Source organism: Trachemys scripta, chromosome 9, assembly GCF_013100865.1.
Source record: "Trachemys scripta elegans isolate TJP31775 chromosome 9, CAS_Tse_1.0, whole genome shotgun sequence".
Taxonomy (NCBI): Eukaryota; Metazoa; Chordata; order Testudines; family Emydidae; genus Trachemys; species Trachemys scripta.
The window spans coordinates 42,922,236-42,946,100 of NC_048306.1; the positions used below are offsets into that span (position 1 = coordinate 42,922,236).

The 23,865-nt window shown below is 53.5% G+C and overlaps 1 protein-coding gene across 5 annotated transcripts in view; it reads right to left on the reverse strand.

Moving 5' to 3' along the window:
• Positions 1-522: 522 nt before the first annotated feature.
• OCRL (OCRL inositol polyphosphate-5-phosphatase) overlaps positions 523-23,865 on the reverse strand; it is a 32,230-nt gene continuing 8,887 nt past the window's right edge. For 3 of the 5 annotated variants that reach the window (XM_034780984.1, XM_034780985.1, XM_034780982.1), the window contains 15 exons: positions 23,363-23,477; positions 21,642-21,758; positions 21,208-21,395; positions 19,484-19,595; positions 18,274-18,383; positions 16,732-16,867; positions 15,616-15,726; positions 13,801-13,966; positions 13,325-13,560; positions 10,948-10,971; positions 6,672-6,791; positions 6,337-6,421; positions 3,229-3,356; positions 2,619-2,730; positions 523-2,521 (listed from right to left, as the gene is read on the reverse strand). In XM_034780984.1, coding sequence (XP_034636875.1) covers positions 2,397-2,521; positions 2,619-2,730; positions 3,229-3,356; positions 6,337-6,421; positions 6,672-6,791; positions 10,948-10,971; positions 13,325-13,560; positions 13,801-13,966; positions 15,616-15,726; positions 16,732-16,867; positions 18,274-18,383; positions 19,484-19,595; positions 21,208-21,395; positions 21,642-21,758; positions 23,363-23,477 — 1,885 coding nt within the window. In that variant the 3' untranslated portion in view covers positions 523-2,396. The remainder of the gene's footprint in view (positions 2,522-2,618; positions 2,731-3,228; positions 3,357-6,336; positions 6,422-6,671; positions 6,792-10,947; positions 10,972-13,324; positions 13,561-13,800; positions 13,967-15,615; positions 15,727-16,731; positions 16,868-18,273; positions 18,384-19,483; positions 19,596-21,207; positions 21,396-21,641; positions 21,759-23,362; positions 23,478-23,865) is intronic. The other 2 variants (XM_034780986.1, XM_034780983.1) reach the window with 1 other exon arrangement.

The window sequence follows — 23,865 nt, forward strand, 5'->3', positions numbered from 1 at the left end:
CAGCTGCAGCACTCTGCTCACTGGGAATCCTCAACTGGGCTGCCCCTCAGCCATTCTCCCCCAACACCTGGAAGGTTTCCTATCCCAGAAAACATGCAGCTGCTGCTGGCAGTGCTGAGTGATGGTGAGGGAGCCAGTCCTGAAGCCCTGCCTGGCAGTGCCAACTTCACAGCCAGGCCTGGGGAGCACTCCAGTTTGGATCAGCTACCTTCAGCCTCCTCCACTGTCTGGGATACCAGCTGGATGGCGAGGCCCAGGCCTTAGCATAGGCACCCTGGTGCATGGTGCAGAGGTGAGCTGGCAGACACTCCAACACCATCCCAGGCTGAGCCGGGCTGCAGGTTCCACAAGCAGGTGCCATTGGCAGCAGTGGTGAGCATAAGCCCCTTGTGCCATGCATGCCACGTAGGCCCAGGGATGATGTGCAGCTCCAAGCTGCTGCCTTAGGAGAGCCCAAAGCACTTACTGCCCTGCTAGGCAGCACAGGGGAAGGCAGGTCTGGGGGCTCATAACACCACTTCACTCATTGCACAATGGATTTATTTGGAATAAAGAGTTTTCTAATAAATTATGTAATAAAAAAGAAACAGCCCAAGGTACAGGAGCCCCGAGCAACAGGACAACGCACAGAGCAGCACAGGAAACAGAGGGGAGAGCCCCACGGGACAGCCTGAGTGCAGAGCCCTCTCTTGGGGGGCTGGAAATATGGGCCTTCCCCTATCCTGGCATTGTGTGTGTGGGCAGGGGGGTAGGATCTTCCTCCAGACACTTACCATAGACACTGAATCCCCAGGGCCTGCTGCTGACCAGGACCCATTCCCTCCCCCCAAACTACTGAGTTCCCTGGGCCCTGAGGTTTCTTTCTCCTGTGGCTCCAGCCCACACCTCAGCTCCTGGTGCTGGAGCTGCCCGGGCTGGGCCTGTGGCCAAAGCTGGTAAGTCTTAGTGTTCTGGTGACCCCCTCCCGCATGCACCCCTCCCCAGCCTCAGACACAGACAGGAGGCACACAGCTCGGAGAACCCCACCAGCACTGGTACTGGGAGCAGCAGCACCCCCCCCAGGATTTCAGCTCTTCCTCCCTGCCCCAGGAGAAACGGAGCAGCAGAGGGGTGAATGATGTAGGCCCCCAACTAGTCTCTTCCCCAGGCAGTAGGCAGGGCACATCCCCCCTCCCCTCCCAGGGCTCAGCTTTAGGTGAACATCAGCACATAAAGGGGAACAAGTGCCAAAGAGCCTGGGATCTTCCATCCCCTTGGAGAGCAGGGCAAGGGCTCTGCACTGACAGCAGTGGGCCCAGCATGCAGAGGCAGGAGCAAGGTGCTGGGCTCAGCTGTAGCAGAAAGCACAGGGCTGGGGCGGGGGCCCAACCAGCACCGCACCCAGGAAGGATGATCCCCTCCTTGGTGGCTGACAGCGGAGGGCTGGAGCGTACCATGGGCGAGCGTGGAGGAGGTGTAGGGTTGCCGCAGCCACTAGCTGCAGCATTGACCTGCCAGAGAAGTGGAAGCCCTGCCAAATGCCCACACAGCCCCACTGAGCTACCCCAGCCCACCCCCCGGAGGCTGAGCCCTTGCCACGCTCTCGCAGGAGACTAAACTGTCCCCCCATCCCAACTACGCAGATGCCTCCCCCACTTCCCTGCAGCCTTCCCCAGTGAGGCTGCACCATCACCCCATTATTCCACCAGCAACCCCACTGGCACCCCAGAAGCCAGGCCAGGGCCCCCCTGCTCACTGCCCCAGCACTGGGCCAGGTGCCAACAAGCCAGAGTAAGGCTACCCTGCTTTGGGGAGGGGCAGGGTGAGCAATGCAGGGGCCGCATCACACACCACAGAGCGGAAAGGAAAGGCTATGCAGCGCTGAAGGGACTGGAGAGGCCAAAGGACTGATTAACCCTTTCAGTGCTGCTGCTGGCACACACTGGGTCCAAGACAAGGGATGCACACTCAGGGAAGCCCCTTTGCACAGCTGGCAAGACACACAGGTGTCAATGTGTGCACATACATATACACACAGAGCAGCAGAGTCCAGCCAGGGGACACCGTGGCCAACCTCCAGGCCCTCAGGGAGCTCCTGGTCTGCCCTTCCCATAAATAACTCCACTGGCAGGGAAAGGATGCTGGGGAATGAACCAGCACATCCCCAGAGAGCTGGGCTCACGCACAGCCCCCCTCCCGTGGAGGGCTCTGGCTTGGGTGGCAGTGTGATGAGTGTACAAGTCCTCTGCAGTGTAAGTACAGCAGGGTCGAAGAATGGGAGGCCACTTCCTTTCTGATGATAAACACAACCTGTAGCATAGCTTAGAGACCTCCCCTCCCCCGCCCCACGGCTATGGGGTGGGCCTGGCCCCCACCAAACCACAGGCAGTAGGTCCCACGCATCGGGGGCAGGGAGGTCACTCCTCGTCCCCCCCGAGCAGGAAGCCGAGGAGGAAGCTGATGGCACGCTGGCGGTCTTGTGGAGTCTGTTTTGACATCAGGTTGGATGGAGGACGCAGAAGGAGGCTGGTGAACAGAGTGGCTGCAAAGAGGCAAAATCCTGCATCAGACATGCGGGCAAGGGCTTGTGTGGAGGCTACGTAGACGGCAGCAGGCATGGGGGCGGGTTGGGCTCTTACCAATCATATTGGCACTGACATTGTTGTCCTCCGAGTATTTCAGGAGCTCCCGCAGGAACGCCATCAGGTAGCGGAACACGTTGCGGTGACACCGGGGCAGGTGAGAAATCACCTGCAAGGGGGGAAAGGTAAGCTCCCCCAGCAGCATGCATTCCTCCTTCCCCCATGCCTGCACAGTCTGCTACGGCCCCTCCTGCCGGTCCAGATCAGGCTGTGTGCCCCTCCCAGACTGCCACAGCTCTGGGATGCCCAGCACCACCTGCCAGGCCTCACTGGCCTTCCTCAAGGGCAGGACTCCTGTGAGGAGGAGCCCTCCAGGCTCAGCCCCTGCCTCAGGCGCATGTCAGAGGAGATGTATGTGCCTGCAGCTGCTGGACCAAAACCTCCAGAGCCAGCTTCCCCAGCCCCCCCGGCAGGCACGTGCCGCCACAGAACACTGGCCACCCACCCCAGGAGAGGGCCTTGGGCCAGAGGGTCCCTAACTGCAGTCAGGTGGCCTGGGTGCGTGAGGGGGCAGTGGCAGAGCCTGCTCCAGCCTCAGAGGCCAGTGCTGCTAACTGCAGCAGGGGGGAGCCCCAGCGGCCCTGTGACGGGGGAGGGAGGCGCACACCTGTCGACACAGCCGACTGTCGTGGGAACAGTCCAGGCATCGCTGATACAGCTCGTAACAAATGACCGGCTCCGGCAGAGCCTCCAGGAAGATGAGGAGTGCCTCAGCCACCGAGTGGTTGCTGCCCGCTGTGCCACGCCCAGTCAAGGAGCAATCTCCTCCAGCACCACCCTGAGCAGTGCCCAGCCGCCCCCATGACTGGTGTCTCTCTGCCACCCCTCCTTCAGCCTCCTCCCCCACCCTTCTCTGGCTTTGGGCTCCACCTTTCCTCAGGCAGCCTCCTCAACTGTGCTTCCCACTACCCCCTTCTATTCAAACAGCCAGGGCCCTGCACAGCCCACTGTGCACACCCCGTCCCTCTCCGAGACCCCCACTGTGCACATCCCCTCCCCCTCCGAGACTCCTGCAAACATGCCCCATGAACACTCCTGCTCCCTCTTACACCCCCATTGTGCATCCCCTTGACACTCATGCACTCGACCCCCCCACCCCCTGCGTCACCCCCTCACATCCCCTGCCGTATGCACCTCCATCCCCTTCGACACCCCCGCTGTGCACACACCCCACTCGCTGCCGTACACATCCCTGCCCCTTCCAGCACCCCAGGCGTGCACCCCACCCTGCCGTACGCACTGCCACTCCCTCCAGCACCCCTGCTGTGTACCCCCCCACAGCCTGACGTACTCACTCCCATCCAAAAACCCCTGCCATGTACCCCCCACCTCCTGCCGTACGCACCCCCACCACGTCCAGCACCCATCATAGACCCCCCAACAGCCTGCCGTACTCACCTCCACCCACTCAAACACCCCTGCCATGTACCGCCACCCACCCTCTGGCATATGCACCCCCATCCCCATCTGACACCCCGCTCTAGGGTGCCCAGATGTCCCGATATTATCGAGACAGTCCCGATTTTAACACATTTGTCCCACATCCCGACTGCACATTGGTCGGGACGCCCTTTGTCCCGATATTGGGGACCGCTCCCCATCACCGCCAAATATAAGACAAAGCCTCTAATATTAGGACATTTGGTCACCCTAAGCCCAGGGCTCCCTAACACAGCTCAGCTGACAAGTCCCACTAACCCAGCGCTTAAACTGTGGTGCAGACTCACCCAAAGTGGCCACTGACTCTCCGCCTGGCTTTATAACCACCCCCACTCCCGCTGAGGGAGATAGTTGGCAGGGGGAGGGAGGGGCACACATGGGAAACTGCCCCACATCGAGGCACCACCTGCCCCTGCTCTCTGCCGCGGACCCCTCGGTGCCCTCCCTGCCTCCAGCCACTGCAGGCCGCAATCCCCGGCCAAACGCCCTTGTTGGGTCACGACTGCTGGCGGGCAGCAGCCCGGGCAGGGTGGCTGCGTGGCGGGGGCCAGGGAGCTATTTACCCAGCTGGCTGGCGCGCACGGCGCCCAACACTGAACGGAGCCCGTGCGCCGCAGGGAGCTGTCTGCGCGGTGATTGGGGAGCAGAGCTATGCAGTCTGTGGGGCGGTGCTGGGGCCCCCTCCAGCCACCCAGAGCCAGGTGGCGGCGGCTCCTCCAGTGGCACTGCACTGCCGCTTTGGGGTGGGCTTCTCCCCCAGCTCACAGCCGCGCCAGCTCACTGCACTTCCTGGGATGGTGGGAGCCCGGGGAGGTGCTCTTCGGCGCTCTGCCCCGCGCACGGGGCGCCGACCCTAAGAGCCAGAGGGACCTGCCGGGGGGGGGGGGCAAGGTGGGGAGTCCCGGCGGTGCTTAACTGGGGCGGCTCCCGGGAAGCATCCGGCAGGTCCCGCTGGCTCCTAGGGTTGGGTCGGGTGGGTGGGTGGAGTGTGCTCTGCCCGCTGCCAGCGCCTGCAAGCCCCGTCCCCGCAGCTCTGATTGGGCAGGAGGGAGCCGGTGCAGTACGTAGAAACCCCCTGCAGGCTCCTGCCGGTGAGCGGGTGCACTGCTGGGAGCTGCCCCAGGAAGCACTGTCATGCCAGCCCCTGGACTTTGGCAGTGATGGGGGGCGCACACACACATGGAAGGTGCAAGGCGGAGGTGTCAGAAGGGACGGGGGTGCGTACGGCAGGGGATGTGAGGGGGTGCCAGAGGTACGTACCGCAGAAGGTGGGTGGGGGGTGACGGAGGGGGTGCGTACAGCAAGGGTGCAGGGTGGAGTGTCAAGGAGGTGTACGGCAGGGGTGTGTGTGCGCGCGTACAGCAGGGTGTGGGGGGGTGCACAGCAGGGGGGTGTACAGCTGGGGATGTGAGGGGGGTAGGGTGACCAGATAGCAAGTGTAAAAAATCAGGACACTTTTTTGGGGGGGCAGGGAAGGGGAATAATTGTCCCTTCTGACACCTCTGCCTTGCACCTTCCATGTGTGTGTGCACCCCCCACCCCTCTCCGACAGCCCCTGCTGTGCACCCCTCAACACTCCTGTTGTGCACGCCAACCACACACACCCTACAGTACCCACCCTTGGCCCCTCTGCTTTGCACTCCCTCATGCACGCACACATACCCCGTGCACACCCCCACCCTCCCTCCAACACCCACTGCCGTGCACACCTCCTGGATGTCTCATCACAAACAGAACATTTCCAAAACGGAGCTCATCCCCATCCGGCCCCTTCATCTCCCTCGCTGTTAACAGCTCAACTATCCTCCTAACTTCCCACTTCCAGCACCGTCCTCAGCATGGGCTTTAGCGTCTCCCCAGATCCCTGCTGCAGCCCTGCTCCATGCTGGAGCCTCCCCCCTCCTCTCCCAAAATCCAAAATGCTGCTGCTAAGGGCTCCAGCCAACCCCCGCCCTGTCTCCTCTTGTCTCTCCTCCTCCACCCTCACCTGCATCTCTGCTCTCTCATCAGGCTCCTCCCAGAGCTCCCTGCAGGCATCGCTCAGCACCTCCTGTGCAGAGCACAGCCATCTCCTGTATATGGTCCCCTTCTTCTGACTCGGGGCCCCGCGGGGCTTTGGTGTTTTCGAGTGGCTCCCTGCAGAGGGGTGAGATGGAGGCAGCTCCCCTAGCAGGGAGCCTGCCCCAGGGAAGGCAAGAGAGCAGGGTCTCCATGGTAAGCTGAGTCCTGTGAGGGGCAGGGAGCCAGGATCCTCCCTCAGGACTGTGAAGGATACGGATTGTCTCGGGGATACTGGTGTCCAGGCAGTCGATGATCTGCTGCAGCTCGTCCTGCATGCCAGGCGTCTGGAACAGGTCCTCCTGCCAATGACAGCGCAGTCAGGGCACCCTCCTGAGAGGTGCAGGGCAGACAGCACAGCCGAGGGAGGCTACACGGGCTCCAGGACAGCCTGGGCTGAGGCTGAGCAGAGGCGCGATGGCCAAGCCCTTGAGGACCAGCCTCGGCCTTGCAAACACCCAGCCTGAGTCATGGTAGGAGTACTACCGACTCACTGAACCAGAGTGTCTCCCCCGGTCACCAGCTCTCCGTGCACGGTCCCTTTCTGTTCACCTGGTGGCAAGCGTGCCTGAACAGGTGGTCCACCAGTAGCCAGATCTCCTTGGGCACCTGCAGGGGTCTCTCGCTGGCATCCTCGCTGTCAGAGGGGCCCATCTGCAAAAGTGATTTCTCCTGGTGGGAAAGAGCAAACCCAGGGTCAGGGAGCCCCAGTCCCTCTACAGCAAAGACACCAACACCACCACCAGAACCTGGGCGAGCATGTGCCCTACTGGTACTCACCCAGGCCAGTCAGCTCCCACCTGCCTTCCCAGCACCCAGCCACCCCAGCCCTGCTTTGGGCCACTGCGCCCCAGCCCAGCTGCCACTCCAACAGGCTCCGCTCCTTCCCCCCGCTCACTCGGGTGACAACCCTCTGTTAGGACCACGCACAGCCCAGCCTCCCCTCACATGAGATCTGCACCATGCAGCTTCCCCTAGACCCTAACCCTCCTCCACACCCACCCTCTTAGCCCCCTTCAGACCAGGCTGGCTTGCGTGGATCACCTGACCCACTAGTAGCAAGGGTGGGAATGCAAAAGGCTCCTGGGCGAGGCAGGAAAATAACCCTTTAGAGTGGCCAATACAAACCTGCCCCCCTTCCAGGCCGCCTGTCTCCAGCAGAATGCAAAAGGCTTCAGTGCAATATTTCCAGCCAGGCCAGAGCCCACAAACCCCACCAGTGACAAGCACAGGTCTCTGCTGCTCTGGCAGGTATCCATGCTGAGCATTCCCTGCTGGCAGGCAGAGTGTGGCCAAAGCACTACCGTGAGGCTGCTCCAGTGGCCGTGGGGCTGAATAGCCTGGCCCCAGGATCAGGGAGCTTTAGCCAGTTCCCACGCAGTATGCTGACCTTTGGCTCTAGAGCTCTCACCCAAACCAGCTAGTGCCAAATGCTGTCTCCAGTCTCTGAGCAAGCCTGGCAAGCCAGCTGACGCTCAGCATGCCCGGAGATGCCGGAAGATGTGACAATGGCCTAGATTCCCCTCTGCACCTGGAGAAGGGGTAACACCCACAAACAGCCCCTTCTTTTGGGGGGCACTTTTCTATCCCCCCAAAAGAACCCTCCTCAACTTCTTCTCCCCACCCCCACCAAAGACAAGAGCCAAATCTAACTTCCTGCCCAGCTCCACCTTCAGGCAAGGAGACCCACAGCACTCTGGGCTGGACACATGCTGCTGCCTCCTACATCCAGCCTGCTTCTGCAGAGAGCTAGTCACCTGCTGCCTTAGGAGCTGCTCACTCTCTCACATCAGCCGTCCTTAGAAAGGAAACCAGCAAATTGCAGCCAAGCAGTTAGCCAGCCCTGAGAAGAGCTCTGTGTAGCTCAAAAGCTTCTCTCTCCTCTCTTGCACCAACAGAAGCTGAATAAGAAGAACCTCCCGCACCCTTTCTCTTTCATATCCTGGGAAGTGGGACTGACACAGCTACACGATCACTGCAAGCTAGGGAGTTAGCATTCCCCTGCCCCAGAGAATGCTGAAGAGGGCCCAGCAATACACACTGGGCAGGTATTGCTGACATGGTGATGGGATTCCCTGTGCATCTCCAAGCCTCTGTCAGGCTAACACATCTCAGCAGCAGAGAACCTGCTCATTGTTCCTTTGGGCAATGCCATCCCCTTAGTTACACCCCCCGGGATTTGTAGATGGCTCCAGCTCCCACACCGTAGCTGCAAGTCCCAGTAAATATTTCCTTTTAATCTAGCCCCTGCTGCTCTTCTCTTCACTCTAAAAGGCCGACATCCCAAACCATCCGGAACAGGATGCCAGGTCCCTGCTCTCTGGTGGCTCAGGCACTGCGTAGTGAGACTTCGTCTGGCCTGCCACGTGGTGCTTCTGCACATTCAGCCCCAAGGTCCCACTGGCTGCTACAGAACTGGCTGTTTGCTAGCAGCCCTAGCGTGCTCTCATACTACGGGCCCCTTTTGCTCTATAGCTGAATCCCTGGTTTAGATCACACGTTCTCTCCTCTCCCCTCCCCTCAGATGTACTGGCTTTCATTTATCCAGGTTCAATCCCATTGCTGTTTCCTTCCCGCCCAGCTAGCTGCCCATGACTGCGGGTTTAGCACAGTCATTCACTAACGCCCTTAGCACTCTGACATGCCTGTTCTCAAGCCTGCTAAACTGCCCCCGTTCGCTGCCCCCAATGCCCACCCTGCTGGTGGTGAATAGCTATATTCAGGGTCCACTCTATACAGAGTGCCCACACCTCCCTTTGCCTCATTTTCCTTGCTACTCACGTGAAGCAGCTGAGACACTACATTGCTTTGGACTCTCCATTCACTTCCCAAGGGAAAGGGCTTCACCCACAGTGTGTGTTCCCGGTTTTAGATCACCCTGGAGGAGTTCTGGTAGCTGCATGCAGCGCTGACCAGCAGGCACTGTTGTTGGGAATGCACCTGCCATCCAGATCAAACCCTGCCATCTCCACACACGCACGTGGCAATCCAATCACCAAGTGCACTTGCTTGGCAACTGTCTTTTTCCAGCCCTGCTGGATAGGGTTTCCCATGCGCAGCCGTAGGGATTCCCCACAATCACAGGACGCACTTTCACAGAGGCTGTCTGAATAAGCAGGACTCATTAGCTTTACAGTGCTAGAAATCTAGGGTTACCATACGTCTGGATTTTCCCGGACATGTCCGGCTTTTTGGGCCCCAAATCCCTGTCAGTGAGGAAATCCCAAAAAGCCGGACATGTCCGGGAAAATAGGGAGGGAGGGCCCGGCGGTGCTCGGCCGGGGGTGCTCGGCCTGGGGTGCGGGGCCTGGCCGGCGGTGGTGCCAGGCCGGTGCCAGGCAGGGGGTGGCGGTGCTCAGCCGGGGCCAGGGCCAGGCTGGCGGTGCTCGGCCGGGGACCAGCGCCCCAGGGTCCGAGCCGAGCCGGGAAGGAGACGCCGGGGCCAGAGCCTCTTGGCCTGGGCCGTCCGGCCGCTGAAGGGAGCCACTCAGCCGGGGGGCCGGACTGGGCCGCGCCGCACCCCACCCCAGCTTACCTGCTGCCTCCCTGTTTCAGGCTTCCCGCGAACATTTGATTCACGGGAAGCAGGGGAGGGGACAGAGCTTTCAGGGGAGGGGGCAGAGTTGGGGCGGGGACTTTGGGGAAGGGGCGGGGCTGGGAGCAAGGAAGGGGCGGAGTTGGGGCGGGGCCGGGGCCCCGTGGAGTGTCCTCCTTTTTTAAAACTAAAATATGGTAACCCTATAGAAATCATGTGCAGGTGAAGGCAGGCTCGCTCTCTCTCTCTCTCTCTCTCATGGCTCTAAACACGCAAGGCCACAGATCTGGAGCAGCATGTTCACTGCAGTGAGCATGCTCCAACTACAACTTTGATCCTGTAAAGCAAAGGCCAGAGCTTGAAATCCTTAGCCCAGGGCTGAATCTACACCACAGGCTGTTACGAAATATCCCATCTAAGGGCTCATCTACACTTAGCAAGCAGGAGTTCTCCTGTTGGCATCAGGACAGGTTTCAGAGTAGCAGCTGTGTTAGTCTGTAGCCGCAAAAAGAACAGGAGTACTTGTGGCACCTTAGAGACTAACAAATTTATTTGAGCATAAGCTTTTGTGGGCTACAGCCCACTTCCCTGACAGAATTCTCCCATCAACTAGTGCTGTCTACACCAGGAATTAAAGCAGTTTAACTGTGTTGCTTGGGGGAGTTGATAATTTGCTATTGTAGATCAGGGCTAAGGGATTACATGGATGTGATGGCTGCATAACACTGGCAGGTGCCAACTCATGCCAAGACCCAGGCCTCACTGAACACTGAAAAATGCATAGCTGGACTCTGGCTCGCCTGTGGGTTAGTACAGTTAAAACAGATAGTGTTACAAGAATGTGTTTAGTGTTTGTGGTTTGCTTGTAGGATGCTGCACGTATTAATCCTACTTAGAACAGCTGCTCCCATGGTACAAGGTAATGTTTAAACATTTGCTCAGACTGTAAATCCCCACAGACAGGAGAGAAGCATCGCCCAGTGTGAATTACTCATTCACCACAAGAGGTGTTATCCCCTGCCCATCAGGAAGGATTACTGTGTCCAAAAGTGTCATTGTGGAGTAAGGACTTTGACTGTTTCCCCCACAGCTCTGAGGAGGGGACGCAGGGGCTAATTCAGTACTGTAGAGTGTACCTGTCTGTTCTAGGCCCACAGCAGTGCCTTCTGGCACATCTGGAGCCGACACTCCCTGCCCTTGCCAGGAAAATGGGGAAAGTCTGAGTTCTCATTTTTTACAGCGAGTACAAACAAAAACCACTGAGAAAGCCCCCTCAGCACTGGCTTGCATTACCTTCTCTAGGAAGCTGTCTTCTCCCTGAGAGGAGAGAGAGAGAGGAGAGGAGAACATCATTAACAGAGAGAACCTGATTTATGATTAAGCAGAAAAGAAACAGAGTTGGCAACCTGACACCCCACCAGCACTGACTGGCAGCTACTTCTCACATGTTTTGCTGACACCACTGCTGTTAAAGCTGAAGCAGGAGATTTAGATCCCAATTAGCAGGAATGCTGCTCACATGATGTAAAGGCCTGTTAGGACTTCAGTGAGCACCCCTAGTGACCCTGTAGCACTGCTTAGCACACAGCAGACACCCATGGCCAGAGGTGAAAACAGGCGCCTACCTGGAAGATTTCTCTGCCCACTCCCCGAGACTTCACAATCAGCATCAAGTGTCCCTGTAAAATCTGACCTGCCCAGTTTCTTCTGTGACTATTTCTGCATGCATAATTCAGAGGGTGAATTAAAGACGGCCATGAGGAACTTTGTGCAATTAGGGGCAGGAAAAAGCATGCTCCAAAGGCCCAGAGCAAGTCAGCCTAAACTTAACAGTACTACATGATAACGCCTCCTCTTTCAACTAGCAGGGTTCTCCCGCACCTTCCAGCCTGTGTACATAGGGACCCCTCAGCCACCATGGAAAGGCAGCAAAGCCCAAGGGGGCCTGGGGTCAGGAACCCCCAAAATCTAGACAAAGTGGGCTCCCCTTCCACAGCACTAGGTGACTGGAAGCAGAGATAGGCAACATAATCTTAGGCTCTGGCAACACCCGACAGCCATGTATTTATACCTGCTCCTGTATCTTTTACTTCATACATCTGATGAAGTGGGCTCTAGCCCATGAAAGCTTATGCCCAAATAAATTTGTTAGTTTCTAAGGTGCCACAAGGACTCCTTGTTTTTTAATCGCAGAGAGAGAGTGGCTCACTTTACTGCCTGTCCCATGAGGGCACTGGCCTTCTGCTTGCCTGCCCCTTTCTGTGGTCAGTACAGTTACAGTTTTTTTATTTTTTCAATTTTGCTGTGTGAACGCCATCTGCTCCTGTGGATGCAAACCCTCCAATAGGCTGCTCTGGGTCCTGGACTGGCATTCCAGCTGACAGCAGAAATGGTGCCGGTTCTTAAATCACAACAAATCATTATCACCTCGCCCCTGCAAGCACATTCAGAACTGGAGAGAACCACGCACAAACACGTCTCCAGATACACTTGCTATTCCACACCAATTCAATTTCCAGACCTTCCTTCAACCATTCTGTCCTGTTGTCTTTTAGAGATTATCTCCATTCTGGGTCACAGTCCAAGTCAAGTTGGCCTTAATCTGAGCAGAGCTTTTGATGCAGTAGGCTAGTTTCACTATCTAAACCAAACAACACCAGAGAGATAACAGATCTCCTCTCATGACCTCCTACAGCCCAATCTCTGGAACTCAAGATCACTCTGCTCATACATCGAACAAGCACATCTGCCAAATGTGCATGTTTGGTGTGAAGCCATCATGTGTGTTGAGGGTGCTATCGATACCGTCTGTTGCTATCACTCTCTCTGAGCTTGTCTCTTAGCCTCGGGGCAAGCCCCATAAGTCCAGAGCCAGAATAAATATGGGGAATTGATTTTGGCTTTATTTGGGCTGATTTGGCCCAACAGTTTGTTCAGGTAAGTCACTGGCAGCATCTGGAAAAGACCTGTATTTCCTTGTGCACCCAAATCAGGGCCAGACTCTGGCATTTTCTGACAGCCTCTCTAACAGCTACTCACAGGACTGCTTGGAGGCAATGTCTGGAAATGACAGACTCCTCTTACGCTGTGCCCTGAGATGATCATAATCAGCACCCCCTAAAATAAAAGGTTTCCATAAGGAAACCCAGGCAATTCTGAAGACGCAGCAGGAACATGACCATGACCATGACCATTTGGGGGGAGGGATAGCTCAGTGGTTTGAGCATTGGCCTGCTAAACCCAGGGTTGTGAGTTCAATTCTTGAGGGGGCCATTTAGGGATCTGGGGCAAAAATCTGTCTGGGGATTGGTCCTGCTTTGAGCAGGGGATTGGACTAGATGATCTCCTGAGGTCCTTTCCCATCCTGATAGTCTATGAGGGTCTGGATTAGCTTTTCAGCCCATTAAATATTAGAAGCGAAGCCATCAAGAGAGGGTGGGATTGAAGGCACAGAGCAGTGAATAGTCCTTAGGGGAATGTGAGGAAAGCCAGGGTGCAGCATGTGGAGGGGAAGCAGTGGCAAGCCAGGACCATTACCCAAGTGAGGGAGGTTAGCCCTTGGGAAGTGCAGCCATTTTTAGGAGGGGGGCAGTTCAGTGTCTGGTTAATAAACCACAGTGCAAATCTCAGGGAGCAAGCTCCTAGGAGCTTCAGGACCACTGCTCCTTACCAGATCGACAAGTTTGGTGACAGGAACTTCGCGGATTGGTCGTCTCATTCGGCACAGAGCCTCCAGGGAGGTGCCGAAGCAGCTGGGCAGGTAGCTCCCACTGATGGTGAGGAAGTAATCCTTGCCTCGGTCCAGGTGAAGGACAAGGATATCCTCAATTCTGTCCTCACCCGAATTTAGGAGGGTCACAGAGTCCTTACTGACATACACGTCCAGTGAGATGTCCACAGTCTCATCTGAAACAGGCAAGCGGCACACATGGACGCACAGAACCCCACAGTGGAAAAGTAATGGAGACCTCCATGGACAGACACACAGCACAGGAGAAAGCTGGTCAGAGTGGCAGAAATCCAAAGAGGAAAGGGAGACAGACGGTGCATGAGGGTGGGAATGGTGACAAACAGCAGGAGAGAGGGAAAGGACAGAATGGTGGTGGCCTTAGCCAAGACACTACAGAGACAGTGCATAAAACTCACTCGGCTCCAGATACCCCTCACAGGGCTCGGCCCGAAGCCATGGTTTACAGTACTGGCTATCATTGAGTTTGGGGATGAAGGAGAAGTGACAGGTGACCTGCCCGTTGTTGGTGATCTGGAACTTCTCCTTCTGTAGCTGCCGGAACTTCACCTTCTCAAACACAAACTGCAAAGAGAAAACAACTCTTATTACCTGCAGGGAATACAGTTAGGTATAAGGACTCCGCATCTCCATCAACAATGGGAAGTACAGTAACTCCTCACTTAAAGTTGTCCCAGTTAATGTTGTTTTTATTGTTACGTCACTGATCAATTAGGGAACATGCTCGTTTAAAGTTGCGCAGTGCTTCCTTATAACATCTTTGGCAGCTGCCTGCTTTGCCCACCGCTTGCAGGATTCTCTGGAAGAACAGCCCCTCCTTGTGGGGATTAGAACCCCTAAATTCCCTGTAAGGTATGTGGCTTGGCAGCTGCCCAGCAGCAGTTCAGCTGTCCCTCCCCCCCACTGCCGTGCTGCTCCTGACCTGCCCCCTGCCTTGGAGCTGCTCCTGGGAGCTTCCTACTTGCTGGAGGAGGGGGGGAGAGGGGTGCTGATGTCCCCGATCCATACCCCCTCTCCACAAAGTGGAGGAGGGGGACAGGGCTCAGGGACAGAAAGGAGGGAGCTTGCTGGAAACTGTTGCTTCCCGTCTGAACTGGCTGATCTGCTTAAAAGGGCAATGTACTTGAAGTGGGGTCAGCATCCTTAATAGGGCAATGCACATCTCTCTCTCGCTCACTCTCACTCATGCATGCACCCCCCCAGCACTTTGGAAAGTCAGCACCTGTGCAGCTGTGCATGTGCTGTCAGGAGGAGGGATTGGTGCGCTCCAGCTGGATAACGTGGGCTCATCATCATGTTCAGTTTTTGCAGGGAAGTGTTTGCAGCTACTGCCCTGCATCTATTGTGTTTCCTCCCTCCTGCCTCAGTCCATGCTGCCTTGTAGACTGTGAGGCTACATTAACAACAACGTATTAACCCTTTAGGGCTCAGCCGAGTGCTAGTTCATCATTTAGCAGCAAGACATTCCTGGGAAATATTCCACCCTCTGACTCCACCATCTCAACCAAGCTTCACAATCATTCATTGCTGTGTACAATATTAAACTGTTTGTTTAAAATTGTTTAAAACTTATACTGTATATGTATATAATGTCTTTTGTCTGGTGAAAAAAATTTCCCCGGAACCTAACCCCCCATTTACATTAATTCTTATGAGGAAATTGGATTCGCTTAACATAGTTTCGCATAAAGTTGCATTTTTCAGGACCATAACTACAACGTTAAGTGAGGAGTTACTGTAAGTGTACCCTATCAGCGTGCTTGCTGAGAGGTCTGGGTAATGCACAATTTCTAACCCAATATCTGGTTGTGGGGAGGTAACTGAAGTTAGTTTTTGGCACATTTGTCCACGTTGGAGTTTAATAAAACATTATCAGGCCATGTCTACACTATAGCTGCTATAGGCTGTGCAGCTGTGCCACTGCAGCACCGTAACGTAGACGCTTCCTACACTGATGGAAGGAGCTTTTCCATAGGTGATAACTAGGTTGACAGAAGAATCTTTCTGTTGATCTACCTGTGTCTACATTGGTGTTAGATCAACCTAATGGTGGTACTCACAGCGTGAAATTTTTCACAGTCCTGAGCGCCGCAGCTAGGTCAGCCTAAGTTTTATGTGTAGACCAGAGCCTCAGAGTCCTTTTAGAGAAATTCTAGCCCTTCTGCAGCTGCTGGTCTTCAGGAAGCAGACAAAGAATCCATTTCTGTTCTCACCTCTCTCCGGCTAAGCTCCAGTGAAGGAAGGAAGTCATTCTCCATTCTGTCCATCATGCGGACAATATCCTCAAACAACCTCCGGTACCTCTGCTCATCCACAATCTTCACCTGCAGGAGATCAGATCATACTCACTGAAGGTATAGGCCTCAATAGTGTAAACTCCCTTAGTGGTTTGTAAGTAACTGCAGCAGAAGCTGAGGAGATTCTTGGGCATTTCGTGTGTGCAGCTTTGAAGACTGAAGATTGGCCCAGTTGCTCCTCCAAGTCTCATGGGTAATTTCATGCAAGTTATTATACCTGCAGTAATGGTGTCTTTTTCTGGTCAATGGGCACCAGGAAGGATCTGCTATTTGCAGGAAATGCTCTAAGGGCAGCCTGCAACTAGTAGCACAGGCACTCTGCAGTCTTACCGAAAATTCCTTAGGATTTCAGCTTGCTTGATTGGGTAAGAGGAGAAAGCAATGAGATGTCTAGGAGACCACCCTAGTTCAGAAGTGGGGGAGAAGAATACTGGACACACATGCTGGCTCCACCCAACAGGCCAGGGATCTCAAGTCTCTTCCCTCCCACAGCATATATTCAGCCATTCATAGCCCCACTAAGCCAGAAACACCCCAGAGTTCCTGTTTCTCCAAGCAGAGCAGAAGCAGCATCATGGGAGTGGGTGCAATTGTTTACAGGTAGCTCATGGCCCTAAGAAGGAGCCAGCTGCAAACAGCTCAGCGCACCAGTCCCAGTGGCAGACACGTTGGGTCACACGTCAGAGCCTAAGAAAAACTGCTAACGCAATCAAAGGCTGGAGCCTTCCTGCTGAATACTCTGCATGTCTGCTGTGTAAACTCCAACCATTGTCTGTGTCACCATGGCACAAAACTGCTCTAGTTGCACAGCCAATCTGTGCTGCATATGAGAACAGCAGCTCTTATGAGTCCCCTGCTGCAGAAACTGAGGTAAGTGAGGCTGCCCAGCGGCTATTACTCATTTCTGCTCACCCCCCCTCCTTTTTAAATCAATACAAACATGGTTGTTTGTATCCCTTGCTTCAGCAGATGGATCCTTTAACTTGGAACTTCAACCAAGCGTTCTCCCCCAGCATATCAAGTGACAGTTACCCCAATAAGGAACAGCGAGCTGACTGGCTTGTGGTCGCTGGTTTTCAGGTCCATGTGACTGCGGTACCGCAGCTGATTAATGTTCCCCCCTCTCCAGAGGATTCGATCGCACCAGGCTGGCACACGACACTTCCCGCTGCAGATATACAAGTTACAAGGCAATCAGACAGTCCTCCTGTCCATCTGACCATTCCCCTCCTCAGCCAGATTGGTCCCTGCAGGACACACTTTCTAAGGCAGCATCTCGAGTGATGGGGCTCTCACCACTTTCCTCATCCGAAATGGTACCGTTCTGAAACCGCATCCCCTTACTTCTGTTCTCTTCTCTCTGCCCCCTACCAGGGCTACAGTCCTACACTGGGGGTGGCACCCTCCTAATACCTAGTTAGGCTCTCTGCCTCAGTTGTCAGCTAGCCCATATACATGGATTTAGTGCCCCAGATCTATTCATTGTCCCCGCAATCACTGGGGGTGCTCTTCTTAGTACCTGTTAACATCTTGCTGGTACTGCAGTGATAAGAAGTGGAATGGGCTCAGCGGGGGCTATCACCATAACCTGAGGCTTTTGTATATGTGGCCCCAATTTGCATTAGCTTCTTTTGTTGCCACACTCCGGTGCAAGCTACAGTTTAATTTACTGCCCACTGCCCCCACTGCTGAATGTCTAGTCAGCTGTTCCTGCTTTCCAGGGTCCTCGAGTCTCTGTGTTTTGGATTATCTTTCCCCAGATGAGCTTGCATGGGCAAGAGTAGCAGGGCAATCTTCCCCTTTAAGGGCCTGCAGAGCCAGGGAGCAGCAAGCCCTGGCCTAAGGAGAAGCCCAATGGACAGGTGTTGGGATCCAGTTGAGCAGCAGCTAATGATTGGCTCTGATTCCCAGCTGGAAGATATAAGGACCCAGTTCTGTAAGGGAGGAGGAAGAGCCAGTAGAGAGAGAGACACTTTCCTGAGCAGCAGCAGAAGGCTGCAACGGGGCAGGTAGGACCCGTGGTGCCCCTGAGGCTAAGGGAGGTCCATGATCCTTGAGCTACTGGGGGAAGAGGACCCTGCAGTGCCAGCCTAGGTCAGGACTATCATTTCTGTCTCCTGTTAATATTTCTTGCCTTTGTGTGGCAGAGGAATCAAAGAGCCTGTGCTGAAGGCTAAACCAGAGTTCGGCATGGCTGACTCTTCTGTCTCCAGGCCCACCAGACTACAGCAAAGCTGACTCTTTCTGAGACTATCTGCACTTACTCCTAACCCCTCAAGTGCCTTTTGTGTTGTTTCTCTGTCCTCAGAGGTACTCCCCACACCTCTCAGAGGAATATCAACTGTATGTTTCATTCATTAGCCTCACTGACATTCTGCATCAGCAAAGAGCTCCGTCCCAGGTAATGTCTAGTCCATTTATGAGGGATCCACTAGGTTATTCAATGTGTTGCTGATGGTTCCAGACGTGTTTCCAGGAGAAGGATCAGAGCCTAATAATTCAGCCAGGGAAAGAAGCTGTGTGGCAAGATACTGTTGGCATCACAGGTTAACAGGCCATCATCAACAGACTTACCTGGAATCCCAGCGGTCTGTTTTAGAGTCAAATTTGTACGTGGGGATGAATTTAATTTCTCCCTCTGTGAAATCAGCAAAAGCTTTCTTATGAGTCCGCTGAATATTCAACTAGAGGCAAAAAGGTACAGCCTATTAGCATAACAGCAAAGTCTTCACAACTCCGCAGAGCAGAGTTACAGGCAGGGCCCTTTTACTCCACAGCCATGGACTCTGTCACAGAACCCACCCCTTCTGACAGAACTGTGCCCCCAGACAGACACATTCATTACAAACAGAGCTACTCTGAGTGCAAAGAAAACCTTCGAAAGATAAACCAGGTGCAAACTGACATAGTGCGGCCTGCCTGAGTATGTAGACAGCATGAACCAATAGACAAGAGAGATATGAACTGCTCCGTTCATCTCAACCAAGTGTTAACTTTGAAACCTAATGATGACAGTTAAGCAACTCCATTGCTAACTACTTCACTGGTGATCATTTTAGCAGAAACCTACAGCTGGTGCACTTGGCTGACAATGCCAAACCAGCTCTCATAAATCTCCTATCCAGTTGCAAAAGCTCCTAAGTTCCTCTAAGAGCATCAAAAATTCAGTTTGTTATTTTCAATACAAAATTCTGTGGCATCCTGGAAATTAAGATGTAAGAGGCAGCATGAAGTCAGAGTTACTATCACCATAAATGCTCTGAGGGACACTGCACTGAGTGTATTGTTCCTTTTGTGTTTCACTGGATAACCCCCCCTTTTTGAAATGTATCTAACGCTGCCCTGGAATTTCCAATGTGCTGCAGGGACATACTGCACAGCCCAGGCCCGTCACAGAACTCAGGTCCAGCTTGTTGAGGAGCACACAAGGCCTCAGTTACAGGCAGGAAACTCCAGTGCTCCTGCAACACACTTTCCAGGGTCCCTCCGAGCTGTGACTGACCTCTGTCATTGTTCCGCCTCTGTCCTCAAGAGCTGGTGAGAGGAGCTGTTGAGCATGCAGGGTGTATCTCTTAGCTTTCATACACATTCCTACAGCCTAAACATCACATCCTTCGGCCAGAGACACTTTTTAATATTTTTAATGGGAACTAAAACGGCAAGTAACAAAAACACCCGAGAGTCTAGATCTCGTCACCACAGGATACATGCCAGCCCTCCCAAGCGCAGAGATATATTAAAACAGGATGACCCAATTTGACCCACATGGCTGAAGTTCACTCACCTGGTCATATGTCAACAGCTTCTGAAGCTCATTCTTACTGATCAGAGTTTTCACCTCACTGGCATCAGGGAGGCACAACCTGTAGTTTAGGTCTCCCAGCCAGATGACAACACTACACACAAAGGCAAACATGGAAAAGAAAAGCCCACAGTTCATATAGAACTCCCTTGGGAGAGAGAGATGGGGATGTCAAGTTGAAAAGGGGGTCTCTCGGGATAGCTAGAGCACAACAGAACAGATAAAAGAATCAAAATATGATAGTAGCTGCCACTCCTGTAAGTGTCTACAGAGACAGCATCCCAAAGGTGGGTGATCTATATGGAATCGAGCAGTTAGCTAGCTAACAACTCAGAGATTCCAAGGACAGAAGGGCCCATTGTGACCATCCAGTCTGACTCCCTGGACAGCACAGGCCAGAGAACTGCCCCACAATAATGTTTGTGTGAACCAGAGCAGATCTTTTAGAAAAACAGCCAATCCTGATTTAAAAATACCAGTGATGGAGAATCCACCACTATCCTCGGGAAGGGCTGCTGACGTTTTTCCTCAGCCTGAAAACAAAGTGGTAAAACCCACCAATGTTTTCATGAAATGAAACAAATAAGAGGTACAACACGATTCACTGCGCAGTGGTATTTATCCCACCAACACAAGGCGCACACATCACCCACAAGGAAAAGCTTGCACTTCTGTAAGGCATACATAAGAACAGTTAGGCCTTTTGCTTCTGGCCTTGGATCCCATACAAGTCTACCAGTTTGTTTGCTTTTCCAGTACTTAATACATTACCGAGATCTGACCAACCCAATGCATCTATGCTGAGAACACAGACTGATGCTGAGCTGGTAGGACGCACATGCAGGTCTCTTAAAAATCCACAAAGATCTAAGTGCAGTTGTCCTCAGGGCCGGCGCAACCCATTAGGCGACCTAGGCAGTTGCCTAGGGTGCTACAACCACAGTGGTATTTTGGCTGCGGGACCTTCCGCCGCCTCTGTGGGGGGCAGCATTTCGGGGCGGGACCTTCCGCCGCCTAGGGTGGCAGAAAAGCTGGTGGCGCTCCTGGCTGTCCTATCTCATTGTTCCACACGCTAATCACACCCCTCTCTGCAATCACCACACCAATGACTCTTCCTGTTGCCCTCAGACATAGGCTTTCAGACAGTCCTATAGCCTTCTCATCACTTCCCAACAGGTATAACAAAAACTTTGACACACTCAATTTTCTTAGCCTTTTACAACATTTATATTCACAGATTGAAATCTGAGCCCATTTCTGGAATCAAAAACCTTTCAGACTGAGAGAGCTGCTCATGTAAATCCTTCCAAGTAACAAGAGCTCAAAAATGAACAAACCAGAAAAACCTGGAATAAAACCCACAGTTTGCCTGTTGTTCTAGAAACACCCTAGGTTTTCCACAACTATGTAATAATCAGCCTTTGACTCAAGAGTGCCAGCTGCTGAGATGAGCACATTACAGACTTCTTGCAAGGGAAGGGTACTAGAGACTGGCTGGCCCTGTGAACTACTACAAGAACACTGCCCACCAGTGCAATCACTGGTTCAACTGCACCAACAGGAGTGTTAGTGTAGACAAGACTCTGGCATTTTCCTCACCTTGTCGATTAATCTGCAGATTTGTCTACACTTGGGCTCTTGCTGGTAGCAATTTCTAGCTAAGATTTCCCAGATTTTGGAGAAGGAATGTGGAATCGGAGACTCACTCGTGTTTCATGATGCTCAGCTGAGGCAGGCCCTGGTCAGGGGGCAGGAAGCTTAACCGGGCACAGATATCCTTGTAATCCTGGTTCCGTCGCTCAAAGTCTTCCACATGAGCAGCGAGGTGGGAATTGACGATGCAGAAGGTGGTGTTGTGGAATACAAACCTCACGGCCACACCGCCCTTGTTACCCTGGTGACAGAGTTACTGGTGAGACTGTTACACAAACACACACAAAAGAGGTTGGGTAACAGATTGAACAGGAGAGAGCTGGGGAAAGGCACGGAGACAATGAAAACAAGAGGCATACTGACAGAAAAAGAGGCAGCAGGGATGAGAGAGTAAGGCAAGACACTGTACCACAGACCACATTTCACACAAACATACACCAGAGTCAGCTATTCAGAGGCCATGCACCCACTGACCAAGAGCACTCACCATTTTCCCCATTATTCCAGTCCCCACAGTCTCTGCCATGATATCTGTGATATAACTCAGTTGATCCTTCCTGGCAAACACAACCAGCATCATCCCAACCAGACGGACCACCTGCACCTGCAAAATAAATAAATAAAAATTCCATGAGTTTCCAGATCAGCTGTAATGCAATCCCTGATTTCTCACCCCCTGTGCTTATACAGAAGTACAACAAACTGGCAGTGGAGCTCACTGTTTAAATTCACAACTCTTTGCATGAGTGATTTCAATGTAGGGGAAACAGCCAGCAAGTGAAGCATCCACAGAGTCAGATATGCCTGACCTGCAGGCACCACAGGCAGCATCTCTGGGGTCCTACGCACTGCCTGCCTCCCAGAGAGCATTTGCTCCTTCTGCAAGATGGAAGAAAGGAGATCATTCTCCACTGTTCAACTCATCCTACAACCATTAACATGGCACCTGTGTGCACCATCTCTTGCTGAATGGATCCTGGCTCTGCCACTGTCTCTTCTGAGTGACTCGGGGCAAGTCACTTTACCTCCCAGTCCAGGAGTTCCCCATCTTCTAAATGGGGGTGTTACTTCCCCCAGCTCAGTAGGTTGTGAGGCATAATTGGCCAGTGTGAAGTGCTTTGAAATGCTCACTAGAGAAGTGCAAAGTGTTATTAATGTTAATGGGAAGGAAACCTCCACATCAAGAGGGTGCACAGAAATGTCCCATCAGCAGGTGTTACAATCCCTCACTGGAGGAGGAGCTAGAGACATTGTAATATTTTGCAGGATTCTGAATTCTGCATCTTTAACCATGAACCTTATCTATGATTTCAGTCACTTCCACCTTGCCTGCAGCTATCTCCTGTGTGATCAGCCTTATACATGTGATGGAGAACACTGTTTTTAAATTTAAATAACGCAAGAGGGGGGAGACCAGGCCTCTTTTATCAATTCCCCAAGTGCTCAACTTGCCTGCTTTCCGCACCTGTAACTTGTGTCACAGGGCTCTACAAAAAATAGTAGTGCATGGATGTCACAGCAAAACATGGTGGGGGAGGAGAAAGGGGAAATTAATTGATGTCTTAAGACAGAGCCACCTGCCAGAAGGCCTGCTACGCCAGCAAGAAAAGCTGTAGTGACTCAGTCCTGACACGTCAGGAAGGAGCCAGCTAGCAACATTACAACTAAAGTTACTCTTTCCCAAGGCACAGTCTCCCAGCTAACTTCCCCTATACAAGCAATTTTGTTCCTTCAAGGAAAAGCTATTCACTTGGCTCCTTAGAACAAGATACACCTGTTTTTTATAGTTGCGGCGCTACCAGAACAAGGCAAATGTGGAATTTGACCTACCTCTGCCTCTTATTGCCTGCCTGTAGGAGGGCGCACATCTCACACTGAGTACATGTCCTGTCAGCTCTCTGGAGGCATTTTTTGGTTGTTGTTGCCCCACTCATGAGGCACCCACCAAATGGCCAGGGAGGTGTCATTGGAGGATTTTTCTGCCCTACAACTATCTCCAGATTTATTCTAGTCCCACAGTGGCTCTCCCTGCCTGGAAAACTATTCCATTAGCGGTGTCAGGTACACATCCCTGGGGACTCTGCTCTTGGCCATTTTGGTTGGGTGACATATGGACGATCTGAGTTGGGAAAGTGTGAGCTTCATTCCTGCCCCCCTTCCCAGTCCCACCAGCTTGGATGCCAGAGGAGATGGTTGAATAGGACTTACTTTCTTATACTTCGCCTTGGGGTGCAAGGCCTTCTCCACAGCAGCCAGCCACTCTTGCTCCTTCACAGAGTCAAAATAGAAAAAAGCCTCTGTGCTGAGGTCCAACTCCTGGAAACTAAAAACAAGTCTATTTAGGACACTTCCCCTCTCCCCCAAACCAGTCTCCCTTCTGTACCCCCATCAGAAGATGGCACTGCAGGAGGTCCAGTCTGAATCTCTCTATGGTCATTCCTGGAGGAAGGTCAACTGGGCCTAGCTCAAAAGAAGGCACCATGGCTCTCTTGCAGTGTCTTACAGGCCCCTTCCAGAGACCATTTCCCTGAGGGGCATTAGTCTGGCCTGCTTTCCTAATGGCAGGGATGAGCTGGGTCTCTGTTAGCTCAAGAAGTCTACTTGACTTTTGGCTGCTTCTTTGCATCGTCCTGACTACTCCAGCCCTGTGAAGGAGATTCCCCTCCCTTTTGAGTCCCAGGGTACATGCCAGGCACCAGTGTAAAGTTTGG